This window comes from Polypterus senegalus, chromosome 12, assembly GCF_016835505.1.
Source record: "Polypterus senegalus isolate Bchr_013 chromosome 12, ASM1683550v1, whole genome shotgun sequence".
Classification (NCBI taxonomy): Eukaryota; Metazoa; Chordata; class Cladistia; order Polypteriformes; family Polypteridae; genus Polypterus; species Polypterus senegalus.
In genome coordinates this window covers 126,547,448-126,567,990 of record NC_053165.1, presented here as the reverse complement: position 1 = coordinate 126,567,990, position 20,543 = coordinate 126,547,448, and the positions used below count along the sequence as shown (strand labels likewise).

At 37.9% G+C, this 20,543-nt stretch overlaps 1 protein-coding gene across 1 annotated transcript in view; it reads right to left on the bottom strand.

The window, feature by feature from the left end:
• Positions 1 to 20,543, bottom strand: part of crtc3 (CREB regulated transcription coactivator 3) — a 218,072-nt gene that overhangs the window by 126,615 nt on the left and 70,914 nt on the right. Inside the window, exon 5 of the mRNA XM_039773390.1 lies at positions 1,960 to 2,022. Within this exon, the coding sequence (XP_039629324.1) occupies positions 1,960 to 2,022 (63 nt within the window). The remainder of the gene's footprint in view (positions 1 to 1,959; positions 2,023 to 20,543) is intronic.

The following is a 20,543-nucleotide window of genomic DNA, read 5'->3' as shown; positions in this document are numbered from 1 at the left end:
GTGAGCAAGTGATCAAACAGAACCCACTGAGGATGACCCTCGCAATGACCTTATCCCCCTTTGTCCCTGTGTTCTTGATGAACTCATTTTAAAATAAGTCTCGATCCACTGTACTAATTCCCTTCATAATTTTAAACACTTCAATCATGTCACACTTTTGCCGTCACTGCACTTTGTACATAAAAGCCACATCGAGTGTTATTTACCTTGATTTATTTACTTAATGTATCTTCCTACAGCGTAAAGTCACAAATGGACTGCAGAGCTTCCATTGTTTGATTGACACAGGCATGCTCACAAAGTACACCGAAAGTACAGCAAAAGTGTGACAGCAGCTTCCACCTGCAGCTATAGACTCTTCAGTACGCGAGCGACTCTCCATGCTAGTGTTTAGATCTGGATGGTGTATGTTGGCTTAGAATTTAAATTACTACGCATTTTTATTTCTTCACCATTGTTTGTTCCTCCATGCACAGATCAAAACCTGGCCTGTCCTAAACTCCCTGCACCCCCATTCCCTAATTTAAACAATCCTCAACTAGCATACTCAATACATTGTTGTCCCTCCATTTCAGATGTAACCCGTCACAGCAGAACAGGTCCCATCTGTTCCAAAAGTAGTCCTAATGCCGTATAAACCTATACCCTTATACATTGCACCAAGATTTGAGCCATGCATTAAGCCTTCTAATTTTCTCAGTTTTACCTGGACTGGTGTGAGGCACAGACAGAACTTCAGATTGCTTGCAATGCCAGGAGGGCAGCCTTTCCACCAGCCTAGAGAAGTTCACCCCAGATACCACAGATCCCTGCAGCCTTCCCTACCCTTGGCTGGTTCAACACCTGTGTAATCTCAGTGAGACTGTGTCTTTCACAGCTAATTGGAGTATCAGCCTCAAGAACTGTGGACCCAGAGAGGTCCAGTGTCCTAGCCAGAGGATCAGCTATTTAAGTCGACTGCAGGTGTACAAATAAAATAGTTCAATAAATACGCTTTTTAAATGTCAGCAAAGTTAAAGGGAATTTTGAGGAATTATAAATGTTGCAAACTACTGTTTCAACAGTTTTCTTCTACAATTTTTACAACATAATCTGTATTTGCTCACTGAGCTTATCAGCATTACTTAAAAATGCAAGTTTTAAATATATATCAATGTTACAGTTTAAGCTATGTGGACCAACAGCCACCCTACCCAACACAGACAGACAAGTGCAAAGTACAAACATTTTATTCTAAGTGGGGCAGTGCTTTTTCTTCTCTCCCCAGTACACAGCACAGTACAACAAAGCACACGAAACCAAACACAGTCCTCAAGCACAGCACAATGCAAAAATCCTTTTCTTCTCCTTTTCTCTGCCGCCTCCACCCCTCTCCCAGCAAGCTTCGTCCACCTCCTCCAGACTCTGGGTCCTCGAATGCAGTGAGGTGGCCATTTTTATAGGGCACCCAGCAGTGCTCCAGGTGATCCCAGATCATCTTCCGGCAGCACATTCGGGTGTGGTGAAAGTGCTGCAACCGAGGGCTCTGAAACTGTCCAGGCGCCCCTTGGCAGTGGCCAAGGGCCCCAGCAGGAATGAGCTTCCAGGTTCCAAACCCGTGGCCCCGCTGTAAGGCAAGGGGTTACTCTCTCGAGTTTTGGGGGAAGTATGGCCCTGAATATGCCCTCCCCCCCAGTCCTTCCATCACAGGGGCATCCCAGCTGGACAAAGGCCCTGGATGTCTGCCACAGCTATTATACATTAATAAGAAATGTAGTCCGATATCTCCAAAATGATTCCTTCTGTTATTAACAACTATGGATATTTTGTTTTGGTATATTATATTTATACACAAGTATATAACACAAAAAACAAATCTCTAAATTTTACATAGTTATAGGAGTAAAAAAATGCACAATAAAGAAAAAACAAGAAAGAAAGGTGTATCAGTTTTTTCTATATAAGGAGGTAAAAGTTCACCTGTTCAGCTGGGATATTAATCGAAACCCAGGCCGTTTCTCTTCATTCCATGCGCGTTGCTCCCTTTAGAAACAGAAATATTAGAATTTACAATCAACAGATAAAACTCATTTCCCCAAATGAAAAATCTGCAGGCATCATGAAAAAAGCAATAGTAAAAAGGAATTAAGTAGATAAGAAAAACATAGAAAGACATAGCAATAGAAAGGTTATGACTGAATGCTGCTATTTAGTGTTAATTTAATTATTTTCAAATTTCAAATGGTAGAATCAATTTCAAAACTGTTTAATAAAATAGTATAGAAACCTTAGATTATAGAATATATATCTAGTTCCTGGAAGTCCAAAAAGGTTATTTCATAGAAGAAACTGTACACTCACATTATAGAGTGACAAGCATAATGTAATAATAATATGACAAATTGTTTGTCCTGCATCAATAAACACTCATACTCATTTTATTACATATATGTTGATTGTATATTATTTCTGAAGCTCCCACGATTCTAACTAAATGTTTTGCCTTAATTCCTAATAGGAGTTCTCATTAACTTACTGTATAGTGGCAAGATATTTCTATTGTGTGTTTATAACCTGATCTAGGTTAATGACCAGATGTGACCATAAAATCTAAAACTGCTGCAATAATCTCACATCTTATTAACCTCTTTAGCGTTGCATTTTATTCCAAAAAAACGTAAAAAGCATTTTTTAGCATGAAAAATTATATTTTTATTAAATTTCAAAAGTTTTAATAATGATACAAATAATAATGATGAATAAAAATATGAAATGAACATTAATGAAAATAATAATAATAGTATTAATACTACCACTTATGATGCCAAAACAGTATATAATCTCAAAATGAATCCTCTGTGTGGTAAATCTTAAAGCATGGTGAAAAACACAATCCAACGTCACAGTAGGGACAATAATAGCATGTTTCTTCTTGGATTTTCTTTCCAGATTTATCAGTTTTTGAACAGCACACTTCACAGGCACAAGTTGGATTCTGTTTTTTTCTGTTGTAGGTATATAATCAATAAAATGTCTACCAATAAGACATTCTGGATTGATCAGTGATGTGCTGAGTCAACCATGTCTCTTTAGCGGTAGTACGGATCGTGAATGTGCGGCAAGGATTTGTTCTACAAGCTGGCATGTAAAGTTTGCATGAGATACAGTTTTGCCAGATTTTTGTTTGTATAACAAGAATCCATTTGAAATGCACTGTTTCACCAAAAGACAGTCTTTTTGAAACATTTCATTTGTTGTCTCTGCATAATGAGATAGAAAGTAAATTCTTGATCCACACGATTTAAGTTGCCCATCGTGCTACTGTAGTCAATCACAACACAAGACTTCAAAACTTGCTTGTTGCCTTTTGCCTGTACAGCGATTGCAGCTGCATTATGTCAAGTGCTAAGACAAACATCCTTCTTGTCCTTTCATTTCAGTGCAAGCACTTTACCCTTTTTGCCAAGCAACTAGTGCACCTCAATGTAATTTAGCTCTGCCAAAGTCTTGTCCATGGTTACACAGTAACCTTGATCCAGCAGAGTATCTATCAATCAAAGTCGGCACCGATGTCGCCGCAACAATGTAATGATTGTACTGTATCTCTGATCAAACATTGTCCCTTTCCCTGGGTACAGAACAGAATTCCAAATGCATCCCATTTTAGATTCACAAAGCTCATAAAACTTTATGCCATATCTTGCTCTTTTTCATGCTATGTACAGTAAATATGACAGTGTGCCCTTCTAAGCCATGAGACTTTCATTGATGCTGACATTTCAGTCTGGAATGTAAACACTCTGAAATTTTATCTCCCAAATTTTCTTCCTTTTGGGTGCTAGATGTGCATTCTCACAAAGTCTTTTTTGCTCAGCAGCAGCCAGCAGGGCACATGCAACACGGGCACCGTTCTCCTCTCTCCTCCCTACTACCTTCTTAAATCATTCTTGAGGCAGATTGAAGATTTCAGTGCCAGCTTAAGTAAAAAATTAAGGAAAACGTACTAAGTAATTAAACACTGACTTTTAACGCAAAAAAATTTCGGCGAAAGAAGAGAAGAAGCAGGCCGATAGGGTGGAAAAATAGCTGCTCAGGAAGCAGCAAGCACATCAACCTCTGAGCAAACGAATGCTAAATGTACAGAGAAAGAGTATGAAAACAATGAACGCTAAAGTCAAGTATATTCACTGCACGTTATCGCTAACCTAAACTTGGACATTATTTCTCCAAAGAATGACAGCACTTTTACAGCCCGAGTGATTCTTGGTTCTAACGCTTACACAAGACATCTGTACAGTTGCTGAAGTGACACTCAGGACTAATGCTTTTAGCACAGTTTTTGCAGACCGAGTAATGCTTGGGTCTAACGCTAAGGAGGATAGAGGGTAGTAAACAATACGTTACAGCTATTCAGAAATTGACAATTTTTTAATTTTGTAAATATATCAAGTTCTCAGACCATACTCTTTATTTTGAGGCTTAAATTACTATATTGTACTGATGCAACTTCACATTGGTAATTAAACATTAATTTTAACAGACAAAAATATCATTAAACAATATTTTCAAAGAGACTACAACAACTCCAGAAATATTCTGGGAGAAACACAAAGTATTTTTAAGGGATTTTTTCCCACATAAGAATAAATTAAAAACTAAAAGAACATCAAAAATAACTACTGAAATCTCTAATTTCTACGTTGTACCACTCTTATTAATGGCACGGATAAAAGGCAAAGCTGAGCTAGGTCAACAAATGCTTGCAAAAAAAGGAAATATAGAATTCAGTTATGCAAATTATCAATACAGTCGGAATCAAAGACAATAAACAAAGGAATCAATACTAATAAAAGGCCTCACTGACTGACTCATCACTAATTCTCCAACTTCCTGTGTAGGTAGTAGGCTGAAATTTGGCAGGCTCATTCCTTACAGCTTATTTACAAAAGTTAGGCAGGTTTCATTTCGAAATTCTATGCGTAACAGTCATAACTGGAACCTTCTTTCGTACATATATATGGCCATAGCTTGCAGCTCGGTCGCCGTGTGAGGCGGAGTTGCGTCCCGCATCATCACGCTTCTCATGTAATTGAGTGCCTGCCCATATAAGGCTGTCCGTCGGCAGCAATCCAATAGACACGCTGCCGCTAAATATTCGCGGGTGAAGGACTGTGCTTATGCAAACAAAGATGAGATAGTCATGGATGGACTAGTGTTTGGCACAAACTCAGCGAAAGCGCGAGAGAAACTTTTAAGTGCTGGGTCTTAGCTAACATTAAATAAAGCCGTGAACATCGCAAGATCGCATGAGATACCACAAGCACAGCTGAGAACCTCGATGCATGTACTCCGAGCGGCTCATGTGAACTGACTGTGAACACAGTACGCAGAGAACAAGGAAGACCTCCAAAGAGCGCTGAACAAAAAACGTATTACACAATTGAGAAGACAGCAAAAGAATATGAAGCGAGTGACGCATACAAGCATATTCATCAGTGCAGCTAATGCGGAAACAAAGCACAGTGTGAACCGTAAGTTTAAATTAAGTTCATAGACACACTGCTGCTGGCGTTTGTCATGCCTAAGACGAATACGATATTCACGAGATACAAGTTTACTGAGAGGAGTATAAACGAGACTTTTGATCACTTTGTAACGGAGTTAAAATTGCTGATGAAGGACTGTGCTTATGCAAATGAAGATGATCAGAGATAGAATACTGTTTGGCACAAACTCAGCAAAAGTGTGAGAGAAACTTAAGTGCCTAGTCTGAGCTAACATTAAATAATTGCTGGTGAAGGACTGTGCTTATGCAAACGAATAGAAAGCAAATGTTACATTATTTTTAAAAAGTTTCCTTTTCTTTTTAATAACTTCTTTAACACACTTCCTTCTACACTGCAAAGTGCGGTTATTTTGCTAGTAAGAAATACATTTAAGGAATATTATAAATCTCAATACATGTTAGAGTACAGTGAAAGAGAAGCTCACACCAACAACTTCCAGATGTAGTTCCACACATAACTTACACAGGAATTGAGCAAACCACTAGGGCTCATCAAAATTCTACATGCTGTAAATTCTCTATTAAGCAAGAAAGTCTGGGGTTAAGATGTGTACCCAGCAAAGGTCTGTAAAAAATCATCTGTTAATTTTTCCATATTAATTAACCAAACTATGCTTGATGAAGTGAAAGAAGATAAATACCTGTGCCAGGGATCCAGACTGCAACTTAAATAATTGCAAATGTGACACAAAATTTTAATTCATGACAGCAATTTAAAATGTAGATGTCATTAGCAACTCATATTACATCTTTCTTTTACTAGTTTGATATTTTGTTGTATTTTATCTGCGGTTATTTAAACACATCTTTATCCTCTTTACCATCACCATCCAGCACTAGCTGCACCCAAACAGTTAACTTACAGCAATATGTGGGGACTACACACTACTCGATTCCCTTCCCTTTTTCCCTTGCTGACCTATGTGCCCATTTCTTCCATCAGGAATGAGCACCTGATTTTTTTGTAAAAAAGTGTGGTCTTTAACAGGGGTGCCACTTTTTTTTATTTTTTTTTATTTGTGGTACTGTAAAACTGACTGCCTAAAATGTTCTAATACTGCAACAACCCGTGTGTACGGACAGGCCTGCTGATGAAGCCGGGAAGTGTCAGGCCAAGGGCTGATTTTGCACCCTTGTGAAGTTTGACAAGGCTTGTAAGAGACACCAAAGTTCAAATGAGCATTTAAGTCAGAGGTTTTTAACTTCGAGGTTGCATCTTAGTATGCTGGTTGAGTGGATGCAAGAGTCACTTTGACAAATATGCAGCCATGTAGCCGAGTGAGCCTTTTTAAGCTGTCACTTTTCTTGAAAGTGTGGTACAAGAAATTCTAAAAACAAAAAAGATGGCTTCTCTAAAAGGGTAAAGAACCCATCATTCAAGTGCATATGCATTACTGAGAATACTTGGCAGAGTGAAAGTGACATATATTAAGAGTGTGTGATATCAGTGGGCAAATCACAATGAAATTGTGAGAAAGAGCAGGGCTAACCTCATGTGTTTAATAGATGCAAAGTTATTGTTTTGCTGCCTAGAGGTAGTGATCCACTAACTGATCCACTGACATGACGACAGCAGTACTCTATTAATAAGTACAACTTCAGAGAATGTACACGTGTTTGCAAAGTCTAGTCATATCTTGAAAACACACCTTATCAATGTCTGTGTTTCAGATTTTCTAGAACTCTGGGATGTCACTGTCCACACAAACTGATTGTTGCTACTAAAACTACAGTATTGCAGGTGATCAAAAATGAGGTCAAAACATTTTTTGACAAAACGACACAGGCATTTTATATTATGCACAGCTGTATAATATGAGGAGTTAAGTGGATATAGCTTGCCTAATTTAGGAGTTTTATTTTTTTGTTATTTTAGAAGGTAAGATTCAAAAACTAATGAAAAAGTTTGGTATGCTGACAAGGTTATAAAAGTATTTGTTCACATTAAGGTGTAAAGTATAGCTGTTGATGAGGTTTTCTATTACTTACAAGGCTGGGAAATAGCCAGAGCTGTAGACATATTTGCTAGCGTTCACTGTTCAGAAGAATCACCTTGGCATAACTGTTGAATTTTCTGAAAAAATACACCTCTAAAATTCTGTGAAGTAAAAGGCACGTGTGTAAATAGAAAATGGTATTATTTCTGTTGCATCATACAATGATGGTGTTCCATAACATTGTGTTCATTCGACCATTAAAATAAAAATCAAACAGCATAAAGTTAAATTAAGCATAGCATAACATATTTCTTACTAGTTGTGTGCTGTGATGTGAACTCTTGCTGTTAAGGTACATTTGGTATTTCATGTAACTACTGTAGATGGGAATTCCTGCATTTGCTCCTTAGTCTTATTAACATGCGTTATATTAGGAAAAAAATGTAGAGAGGGTTGTAAGGGAAACGAAAAAAAGTGCTTGAAACTACCTGCCTTCTCTTTTTATTTCAAAACATTCCAATATTCATTAATAAATTGTTTTTTTAAGAAATTAGATTCAACCATAACCTAATTTATTTGGAACAAGCTAAGAATAGTATATTGGAAAATCAGTGGTCTGAGGTTTGAAAAGACTACAAAAAACAATAAAGCAAAAAAGCAAGAAGACACTAACTAAAATGAAAGATTCATCTCCCTTACTATTAATTTTTCGAGAAAGGTCTTATTTAACTCATTCAGAAGCTTTCAAATCTGACAATACCTACCCACCAGCTTAAACAGGCTTTATGTGGTGCCGTCAGATGCAACACTGGTGTCATTTGGCTTGAAAGCACTTATGGCAACAAAAACAATTTGGCCATGATGAAGACAATCACATGTAATGGATGGCATAAAAGGGTAAAATTTTTGCTATATATTTTTTCTTTTGTTTAAAAATTATATTGTTACTAGCTGATTACCCAGTGGCTTCGCTCACTGAGTGCAAGGGATAAAAATAAAATGTAGTATATAAATTATTAAACAGTAAAACATTAACATGTAAAAAGTAAAGATACATTGAGCAGTATAGGGGTGCTTTCGGGTAAAGTAAATTTTAAAGGCGCAATAACACAACAGGTAAGTAGCACTAACAGCAGCTTAAATGTATTTGGATCATCTCTTGGTAGCAGATCCCTTGTGAAAGGTGCTACACGACCGCTGTGGTATAGAAATTAAATTTTCTATGCGATCCTGCAAATTTCTGCCTGACAACCTTGTGCTACATGCATGTAATTTAAGAGAAAAATTATTCTGAGTAATGTGGACGCTGCCCTCCCGTGCTTAATGGGCAGTAAGGTCCAAACAATTCCCAAGTCCAAAAATTAACATGAAGAGGTCGGTACATCTTCTTAGATGTAAAGCTGTGGTGTAGCAGGTCCACAGCGAACAAAAAAAGGTCAATTTTTAAATAAATAATCACCATGCTCACGGCTTAGCGAGGGGATGTGGTAGTGTGGCTGAAGAGGTTCTCGGGGCGATCCGCGTTGTGGGTGTTTTTCACCTAAGTGCACAGGTGAGAAACAGTCCACATCTGTGATTGTTCCTGGGGCCGCTTATTTGGCACAGTTGCCATGCCCAATTGATAAATAGAAGCGCGAGTCGGATAGAGGGGAAGGAAAAGAAAGGAAAGAAAGAACGGACGGGAGGTTGCAGGAGGAAAAAGCAGGAAGCAGTGGGAAGAGAGAGAAAGCCGGTGCAGGAGAGCAAGCGAAGGCTCGCATGCAGCTGTGCAGACAGCCTGAGTATTTGGCCGACACCCAGGGCGTAGTAGTTGTGGTCGCTCCCGCAGAGTTTGTTTTTATGAAGGACGGGAGTGACCGGAAGGCGGATGACTCTCTGTGTAAGGCTGCAGAAGGCGGCGGGAGTCAGGACTTGGGACGTGGTGTCCCCAGCGTTAGAGCCTTGTTCGTTGGGGAATCCCAAGTTGCTGTTCATACAGCCTACCGGAGCAAGGGATCGGTAAGACGACCGACCAGAAGGAGAGTGGACAGAGGGCCAGCAGCAGGTAGGGCGACTCCCCTGTTGAGAAGCCAAGATGGGAAGTGTAGGGGAGTTGCCGCAGGAAAGAAGACACCAGGCTTTGTTGTTTTAAAGGATTGCTTCTTGCATTATTTTAACCTCATTGTTTTTAGAAGATTTGTTCTATTTAATTTTAACCTATACAATAACACTCGTTTTAATGGATTATTTATTTAATGACTTTTGATTGCACTGCACTTATTTTGAACACCTTATTTTTGTTGTTGTTTTTAAATAAAAGCACTTGAAACTTTTTCACCATCCCCTTGCTTTGTTGTGCCTCACTGCTAAGCTCATCGGTAACATTACAGATGGTGTAGGGTTCAAAGGCTCCCATGAAGACGTTTGGGAGCATGGAATGAACCCGCATCGTCACAAAACCCTCCATCTTCTTAAAAGAATTAATTACAAAAGCAACCTTGAATGCTGCAGGGTTTTAGTGACCTGAACTCACCTTAAGGGCAGTAAGTAGTCATGCAGTGCAAGTCAGATTGCTATGGAAGAATCTTCCTTGCTGCTGCTGAGTTGACTCAGTGGGATGGTTCATGACCACGATTCATCTATGCCTGTATGCCAGTGCTCTATGAAGACACTGCTTTTGGGAACTCACTTTTTAGAAGGAATTACCAGTATTGAACCTAGTTACTCACTGGTTAGTAGGCACTATTGTTCGAGGGAGTTCCCCTGATCTCACTTCGGATATGGGAAATTTTGCAATCTATTTCACCTCCTTTTTCACTCTTTAAGTCCCTCCTCCTTTCATTTCTTATTTAATCTCCAAAACATGTGACCCTGTCTATGTAGTCAACAAGCTTCTGTTTGCCTATACAGACTGTATTTACCTAAAAACAAAAAAAGGTACAGACGACAAGTAAAAATACCCATGACAACTGTTACAAGAGTATGCGCTAAGATTCTAGATTCTATATTAAATTTGATATTGTCTACCCTAAACAAGTTCAGGCTAGTGATATGCTTGGATGACAGGTGCCAGATAGTACAAGGTATTCCACTGTTGTACTAAGGAAACCTATTCTTTACTCCTTTATCAGCTGTTCATGCAGAAAAAGCATTTGGTTGTGTTCATTGGTTACATATGTCTGAGGGTTTAAGTGAGTTTAAGGGCAAGGAATCTGTGTGTGAGGTTCTACTGGTATTATATTCACAACATTTAGCTATTTAAGTGAATTTTACAGAGGAGTTTGAAAAAAAACAAAAAACCTCTTTGACATTTCAAAATTGAAACAGACAGGGTTGCCCTTTTCACCTTTAATATTTACACTTACTATGGAGGCTTTTGCTAAGCTCATACACTCTCAGTAGGGAATTTAATGTAGTCAAACTAAACCTGAGGTTCATAAAATGATGATACACAGATATTTATGATATTTTAATTGCATTAACAGATCTCCTTAGCTCTGTATATTGTCTCCTACAAATATCAACTGTGTGTTTACCTTGTTTGTAAAAGGCCAATGGCACAAAATGCCAAGCTCTCAGTAAATCTAAACGTGTATCTATCAAAGCAGTTAAAGCTTGAAATTGCTCCAATTGCTCAAATGGAGCATTTGAACTGCAACCAGAAAAGACATGCATTCAAATCATCATCTAGGCTTGGTATCAATCTTTTTCCAGTTATAGAATTTAACTTGTTCTGCTTAGACTTTTATTGACCTTAAACTGTTATTACACTGAAGCTTGTGAATATGAAGTATATTTTTCAAGCTTACATCACTATAAAAAAATTCAAAGTAAATATTTGTAATCAAAAAGAAGGACAATTTTATTTAACTATATATGTTTTAAAACACTCAAGTATACAAGATAATATCATAAAAATAAACAACACTAGGTGGTAGTGACTGAGCATTATTTGCACTTTGGAAAAACTGACATTCCCTGCTTCAAGGCCAAACATCAAGATAACTTTATCAAAAATGCCTTAGCTTTTTCACTGCAAGGTCGACTACACACTTAAATCCGTCCCCATCATTGTGATAACAAATTGTTAAAGACAGTACACAGCTTATCATCAGTATTAGGTGAAAACTGGAACTTTTTTAAATTGTGAAAGGAGGTATTACACCATGTGTCTTCCCTATAACTCTATCAGAAAAGACAACCCTCAAAGAAGGAAAAAATTATGAAAACACCACATAATACATCTGAAAACTCTGAATTCAGGGTAATGACAGCACAGAGATGACCTTAATAAGAAGCGATACACAATTAAAGTGCAGCTGAAACTGTACTCGTAACCTGCAAGAAATAGTCTTCTCTGAACAATAAGTGAATAACAAACACACCCAGCCTTTGTCATAATATTTTAAGACATTCATAGCCTAGTTATAGAAGGTAACTAAAATTTCTTTTTTAGTTTTATTTCACAGCACAACAAAGAATTGCAAATATTGCTTATTGTATGTGCATAGTTATGGGGATTTCACTTATGCCTCATTCATGTGCTATAGGACAGACAGGAAATTCACCATTCAGAAATTTAATGTGAACACTCTTTGAAGTGAGACCTCAAAGTTACATAATTTAGATGAAATAATGCTACCATAAATCTGACAACAATATTAATCTTTTTCCATAATAAAATGAAAAATTATCAAAAAAGTGATCAGCCAAAAATGGCATTTTTGTTGTCAAATTGCAGTGGTAGCAATTTGATACATTTTTAATGTATTTACTATGCTGTTTATATTCATTTAAAAATTAAGTGCATCCTTAAATACCTTTGGTGCAGACATACAGTACAGGCCAAAAGTTTGGACACACCTCCTCATTCAATGTGTTTTCTTTATTTTCATGACCATTTACATTGGTAGATTCTCACTGAAGGCATCAAAACTATGAATGAACACATGTGGAGTTATGTACTTAACAAAAAAAGGTGAAATAACTGAAAACATGTTTTATATTCTAGTTTCTTCAAAATAGCCACCCTTTGCTCTGATTACTGCTTTGCACACTCTTGCCATTCTCTTGATGAGCTTCAACAGGTAGTCACCTGAAATGGTTTTCACTTCACAGGTGTGCCTTATCAGGGTTATTTAGTGGAATTTCTTGCTTTATCAATGGGGTTGGGACCAGCAGTCAGGTTAGTTGGACGATCATTTATTTTTCAACAGGACAATGACCCCAAACACACCTCCAGGCTATGTAAGGGCTATTTGACCAAGAAGGAGAGTGATGGAGTGCTGTAAATGGTCATGAAAATAAAGAAAACACATTGAATGAGGAGGTGTGTCCAAACTTTTGGCCTGTACTGTAGTAATAAAATCACTAGTGACCTTGTAATTTTCTGAAAAATCATACTAGAACTTGAAGCAAAAACAATGAGGTGAGAAGGTGAGGCAGCACAAATGAAAGCTCCATAAACATTCATAGCAAAACACAGCACTAGCAGCATGTGTTATTTTGAACTTATCCCATAAATAATGTGTTGATGCACTTAAGATTTGTTTCAAACGTGGTTGTTATCTATCTACCTATGAAAAGACGTGCAAATGTAGTTTATTTTCATTGATGTTGAAACATGGATTTACCACTGTCTCCCCCAAAAAAAGCAGCAGCATTTTAATAATAAAGCAAAAGTTGTGCAGTGAGAGGTCACTGTGCAAAAAATACAGTTCTTAAAATGTAAGTAGTTTGAAATTATGACTTGTTACTGATAAACTCCTACTGTTACTAAATATTAGATACATTGATACAATTCAATTGCTGTTAACTAATCTAATTAACTAGCAGCAGATGTTCAACAAGCAACTTATTAGTAAGAAGCAAGAAATGGTTAAAATATTTACAAGACTGCACAGTTCTTAGCCAGAAAAGTAGAGCAATTAAGAAAGCGGCAGCGTAAGGGTTTTTTAATACTAAGGAATACACAAAGTGTGAGGTCAGAGTTTTTAAAAAAGGGATTAGAGGGTGCAACATTATAACAAACAGAAAAAGGTAAAGATAACCTCAAAGACAAAAAGCAGGCAATCGTGGGGGAGAATATTACAGTAGCATAAAACTAAAATAAAACTAAGAAAATATTTTATTTAAAAAATTAACTATGAGGCCAGTGTAATCCAAGTCCTGTTGGATGCTGGACTTTTTACAGGATCGCTTGATGTAGCCAGACTTCTATGAAGAGTACATATGAAGAAGATGCCAGTTGATCCATGAACTTTAGCTCAAAGTCTCTGAACTGGAGGTAGTGCTGGCTGGTTGTGCTTTAGAGAGACAGTGTGCACCCATAAGGTGCCGCAGGAGGAGACTCCAGACCAGACAAGTCGAGATAGGTGGGTCAACATTACAAGGCACAAAGTAAAAGGCACACACTTTTCCGAGGCATCAACCGCAGAATTCTAAGTGTCAAACCGTTTTCAGGTCCTTTCAGAGTTAAATAGTGTCTCTGAAGATTCTGAGGTGGTAGGCATGCATGAGGAGCCCCAATGGGTCACCTCAAAACCATTTCCCAAAAAGACAGAGGTATTCATAGTTTAGGAATAAACCATTGTATCATTATATCATCCAGATATAAAGTGTCTTGCATGGTGCTGTTGGAAGAAATTACACATATATGAGGAGCAAAACTGACAAGGTAGTGAAGTTCTGCCTGTGCCACATACCCGTACTGGTAAGACTAAGGAGAGCAAAAGGCTTAACTGGTGGCTCAAATCATGGTGAAGGGTATAGGTTTATGTGGCATTGGGACAAATGGGGCCTGTTCTGCTGCAACTTGTTACATGTGAACCAGAGGGGCACCAATGTGTTAGAAAAGTGAATGAATAGGTGAGTCGAGGATTGTTTAAAATAGGGAACGGGGAGAAGATGGAGATAAGTACAGGCCAGGTTTAGAACTATATAGCATAGGACAATCATGATATTACTGCAATAACAGAAACCTGGGTAAATAAAAAGATGGCAATGAGTACAACATTTTTAGGAATGGTAAGACAAAACAGAAAAGGAGGTGGGGCTGCTGTTTATGTTGAACAGAATTTAAACATATGTCCTCTTCAACTGGAAGATGAGCCCCATCTTAGTGAGGAAATCTAGCTTTGTCTGGAAGTCATTAAGGAAAGATGCCTTGTTTTAGGAGTGTGTTATAGACTGCCCAATGCAGACAGTAATTTCATTGCATATCTTTCTAGTGATATTAAAAAGGCAAGATTACAAGGGGATATTATAGTCATGGGAGACTAACTACCTGAAAATTAAATGGACAACCCATGCAAATAATGGAGCACAGGAGCAGGAGTTACTAGATGCAATCGGTGACTGTTTTTAACACAGTATGTAAAAGCAACAACAAAGAGGAAAGCCTGCCTAGATTTGGCATTTTGCAATAATCAGAACAGAACTGAGGTTGTAGAGATGAGTGACCATGAAATAATACAATTCAGTGTTTGGGAAGAGGGATGCAAAGACCAAAATTGTTTGGTAGGGCAGATTTTGAGCAGATGATTCGGGTAAGTCGAAGGACAATGGACTGGCATAAGCTTTTAAGTACAGGCGCAGTCAAGGAGCAATGGAACAGGTTTAAAAATGTTATACACAGATATAATGCAGGACGGGTATGCAACAAAATTTGATATTAATAGGAAATATAAAATAAAATTCACACTGGGTTAATAAAGAGTTAAAAAAGAATCTGCAAAAGGTAAAAACAGTTGTGTGAAATGAGTAAGACTAATAAATTCAATGAGAGCATAAGGGCAACCATTAAGAAAGGATATTAGTGAAGCTAAAAGGCAGTTAGACAGGAATATAGCAGATAAGACAAAGTGATGAGAGATTCTTTCAGTATTTTAGTAGTAAAAGAACTGTCAAGGATGAGGAATAGTAAAGGGGGAATTTAAAAATAGACACTAAAATAGTAGATACTCTAAATGCTCATTTTTTGAGGTCTTCACAAATAATTGATAAACGATCACACATATAACCAAACATACGATAGAAACAAAATCTTATATACTGTGCATATGAAATGGTAACTAATGATATGGAAATCATGCAGAAGAGATAATCCAGAAAACAGCTCACTGTAAGTAATGTAAAAAGGTCCTACTGATATTCCTGATGTGATGAGATTGAGCATACGCTCTCCGATGAAGAATGAAAACCAATCCTGCACAGTGCTCACACAGTAAGCAGGCACAAAGCAGTCTATACATTCATAAAGGCACGGTGATCAAGGATAAAGACAATAATCCAAAGGTAGATGAGGCTTGACAGCCAAACAGACGGGTGAACAAAGACACAAATCCAGATCTCTGAACCTCATTACTGACTAGCCAACTTCTCTGTTCAAAGGTCCTGCTGGCCAATCATGTCGACAACAGCCTCTGTGCTCTCCTCAGGATGTCCAATCATGGCCACAGCAGGGTTTGCCAGGAGTTGAAGTTCATTCACATAGTGCCGCTACAGGTTAGCAAGTATATATATCAAGCCTTGACACATTTTTTGGAAGTCACCATGCACTAGGGAAATTCTGAATGAATGGAAAACATCCCATTACATAATAGTAATCAGGGAAGAACCAAGCAACTTTGGGCCAGAAAGCTTATTGTGAATCAAATATAAATTAATGGAAGGAATTAAGGAAAAGAATGATCAACACATGGCAAGAAGAAGAGTTTTACTTAACAGTCAGCATGGTTTCAGAAGAGGGAGATCATGGTTTACTAATAATTTGATGGAACCCTTTCAGTCTGGTTTCAGAGCACAGCACAGCTGTGAAACTGCTCTTCTTCGGGTAACCAATGATTTGCTTATGGAAGCAGACTCTGGACAAACCAGCATATTAATTCTGTTAGACCTCAGTGCAGCATTTGACACTGTCAGACATGACATTCTACTGTCCAGAATGGAGAACATACTGGGTATCTCAGGCACTGCCCTCCAGTGATTCAAGTCCTATCTGACTGATAGGCAAAAGTTTGTTAGTCTTGGCAACAGCAGATACAGCTCAGCGCCAGTCACAGGAGTACCACCTCAGGGCTCTGTCCTCGGCCCTCTTCTCTTCTGTACTTATATGCCTCCCCTTTTTGCCATATTATTCTTAGGTATGGACTGGGTTATCATTTTTATGCAGATGACACTCAACTCTATTTCAATGTCAAAAGTGCAACTTCATCAGTTTTCTCAGTTCACAACTTGCCTTAGTGAAATTAAAACCTGGATGGAGCAGAACTCCATAAAATTAAATTGCAACAAAACTGGACTCCTGCAAATTGGCACTAAAGCGCTACTTAAGAAAATGAGCTCCTTTTCAGTCACTCTTGATGGTGATCTCATCAGACAGTCTTCTGATGCAAGAATTCTTGGTGTCATTTTTGATTCCTCTCTTTCTTATTCCGCCCATATAAACCACGTTAAGAAAAACTCTTACTTTCACCTCCGTAACATACCCTGTGTTCACTCATTCCTCTCCTTTTCTAATGCTGAGAAACTTGTCCAAGCTTTTATCACATCCCACATCGATTATCGTAACTTGCTGCTGGCAGGTGCCCCTTCTGATCTTATAACACAGCTCCAGTTGATTCAAAACTCTGCTGCAGGAGTCCTTACTCGAACCAGCAACAGTGAGCACATCACACCCATCCTACTTCGCCTTCACTGGCCCCCTGTGTCTTACAGGATTGAATACAACATTCTATTAATAACCTACAAAGATTTAAATGGCCTTGCACTGGACTACATCAGTGACCTTCTAAATTACTATGCTCCTGTTCGCCTACTAAGGTCCTCCGATTCTGGTAATCTTATTGTGCCTCACACTAACCTGCACTCTATAGGTGACAGGGCCTTCAGCTCCATAGTACCCAGACTTTGGAATGACATCTCGAAATGAATTAGATCAGTCGACTCCATTCATTCTTTTAAAAAACAACTTAAAACTCATCTATTTAGGTAGGCTTTTAACTTAACATTCTGCCCTTTCTTTCAGTTTACCTCTCTGTCCAGGTGCTCAGGATAATTTGTGTCTGTTATATCATAAATTAGCTTATTTGTTAGGTTTGTCTTTTAGTATTGAAATTAGTATTTTACTCTGGTTTATTGTCCTTTATTCTATTTAATGCTTTGTTATCTGTTTCATTGTTCTATTCAGGAAAACATTTGTATACAATGTTACATATACCCTGCTGTTTTTTTCTAAGACTTCTAAGATTCTAAGACCTTGAGCATGGGAAAGGCAATATATAAATAAAATGTATTATTATTAACATGATGGAATTCAATGGGGAAGTAACAAAAATATATAATCAAAGTGAAGCCTATGATGATATTTATCTTATCTTTCAGAGAGTATTTGACAAAGTGCCACATGATAGGTTGTGAGTGAAACTAAAGTGGGAGATTAGAGTATACTGTATAGCATGCAAGATTGGTTCTGACACAGGAAGAGGACGACTATGGTGTGAGGAACCTTTTCAGAATTTGTTGATGTTAAGAGTGGTGTCCCACAGGGGTCAGAGCAAGGGACACTGCTATTTTTAATACATACAGTATGAATGATGTGGATTACAAAAAAGCAAGCTGGTTAAGTTTGCAGATGATACCAAGCTAGGTGGACTGGCAGATAACCTAGAATCCATCGAATCATTATAGAGGAATTGGGACAGCATATCAGTGATATTTTCATAACAAAAATGAGAACTAGAACAAAAAATATTGTTTTACGTTTTACAAGAACGAGAACTGAAATTAAGGCAAACAGAGAAACTAAAACTAAATAAAAATTAGTGATGTGAACAAACTAAAACGAGAACGAAAATTAAGTGAAAATGAAAAAAATAGCAAAAGCATTTTTGTTCAATCCGGTTCAGTCGCCCTGAGCGTTCAGTTACGTTGCGCTATTCCCTATGCGGTGATCTTGTACCTTGGGCTTACTATAGTCATGTGACACAACTTCCGTAAAGGACCGTTGTTTGTTTGTTCAGCACATTTGGTTCGTCGGGTCAAAGCAGTAAGCACATGTGGTTGCCGATGGCGAGTTTTGCACAGAGGTTTGAGGGTAGAAATCAAGACAGTAACGTGTGGAAATACTTTAATTACAACAGCACAGATGATAATAAACGTGCATGTAGCGTGTGAGAAGAAGAAGAAGAAGAAGAAAAGAGTCTCGGAGGTTCAGTGCAGGACCAACTGGAGCAGTACTTAGAGGAAGTCCAGCACTTCTCTGGCACCATGACTGCTCTTCAGTACAGGGACTTGCAATCGATAACAAAAGATAACAAAAAATAAATCTGTCCACTGGTTTGAGCTGTAAATTTGTTTTCTATATGAGTCCAATAATTTTTGTCTTTTTTACCGTCAAAATCCCTGAATTTGCGCATTTCCTGATCAAATACAAGAGAGACACTCAAGGTGCAGTAGCAACAAGTGGGGCCACAGCTCAGACTGCGCATTCCCTCATTCACTGGGTGCTGCGTGTCTGTTGCTACCTCTCTGTGTGTCGCCAATATAATGTTTGCAGACACGTTTACTATACACCGTGACTTTCCACAGTCTGGCTAATATCTTTAACGAATGTGTGTAACATATTGAGTCTTGCTGATCGAACATAAAACCGCAGTGAAAAGGCACAAGGTAGGGCAGACAGTACCGTGCCGCACTGCATGGGGTGGATGTGAACCCAACAGGTGCTTGTTGCTACTTCTTCTACGCAGACATGTAAATAAGTCAAGTGCACTGCAGCGGTCTGTTTATTTTTATTTTTTCTTCCAACTTCAAAATGGAAGATTAAGACTTTTAAAACTAAAGGAAAACAATGAGGACTTTTACAAGAAAGTGATGGAGATTTTCATGGAGAAGGACAGGGCGCGTGGACTTCATTTACAAATAACAGGTAAGACCATAAACAGTTTTCAATTTTATAAAAAATGGGATCAGACTAAGAAAAAAACTCTAATATTTAAAGACTAAATTTTGACCATAAATAAAATATGTGTTTGCTTTTCTTGTTATCCTTTTGTTGAACAGTCTGTAATAAAATTGATTAAAATATAAGAATTAAAATCTTTTAAAAACAACTAAATATTCTGACTAAGGTCAAAATTGAGATCAATTTGTTGTACACCAATCTATACTAATTTTTACTGAATGAGTATATATTGTGAAATTGCAACGGCAAATTTAGAACACATGGAGGGTGCAGAGAAAATGCGGTCTCTCTCGTCACTATAAATGCAACGTTCTTTCTTAGCCAAATATGTTTGTAAAGAATGCTGATGAGATATTAAACATAACCAGTAGTCAGTGTGCATGCAGCCAATCAAACAGTGAATAAGATATGGGTTCATATATTTGTAGATTTGATTCTGAAGAAGTCAGTGCCTCACAAACCTCACCGCACGTCACTGCTTCAGTACTGGCAATAGAAATCATTAACATTTAGTCTTGCTGGTGCCCCTCATAGTGCCAAGGACCTTGTTTGTGCACCTGCATTACAGGCACTTGTCAAGCGAATATTTTCACTGTGTGGCCATCTGTGCAATGGATGTTGTTGCAGTATGAACCAATCTCTCGAAATGCGTACACAGTACAGTACAGTATACAGGCTTAGGTAGATTTGTAGCAGATGATATTTTATATAAGTAAATGTAAAGTATTACATCCAAGAAGTAAAAATGTTAGGTTTGATTACACAATGGGAGGTCTGAAAATGGAAAGTACACATGATAAGTAGGATTTAGGACTCATGCTGGACTCATTACTATCAACTTCCATGTACTGCTCAAATGCCATTGAATGTTAGGTTATACAGTACGATATTTAGAGTACAAGTCCATGGACTTATGCTCAAGCTTTATAACACACTGGTGAGGCCTTATCTGGATTTTTGTTTGCAGTTTTGGTGTCCAGGCTACAAAAAGGACATAGCAGTTCTGGAAAAAGTCAACAGAAGGGCTACTACATTGGTTCAAGGACTATAGCAGATGAGTTAGGAGGAAAGATTTAAAAAGCTGAGCCTTTTCCATTTAAGCCAAACATGTTTAAGG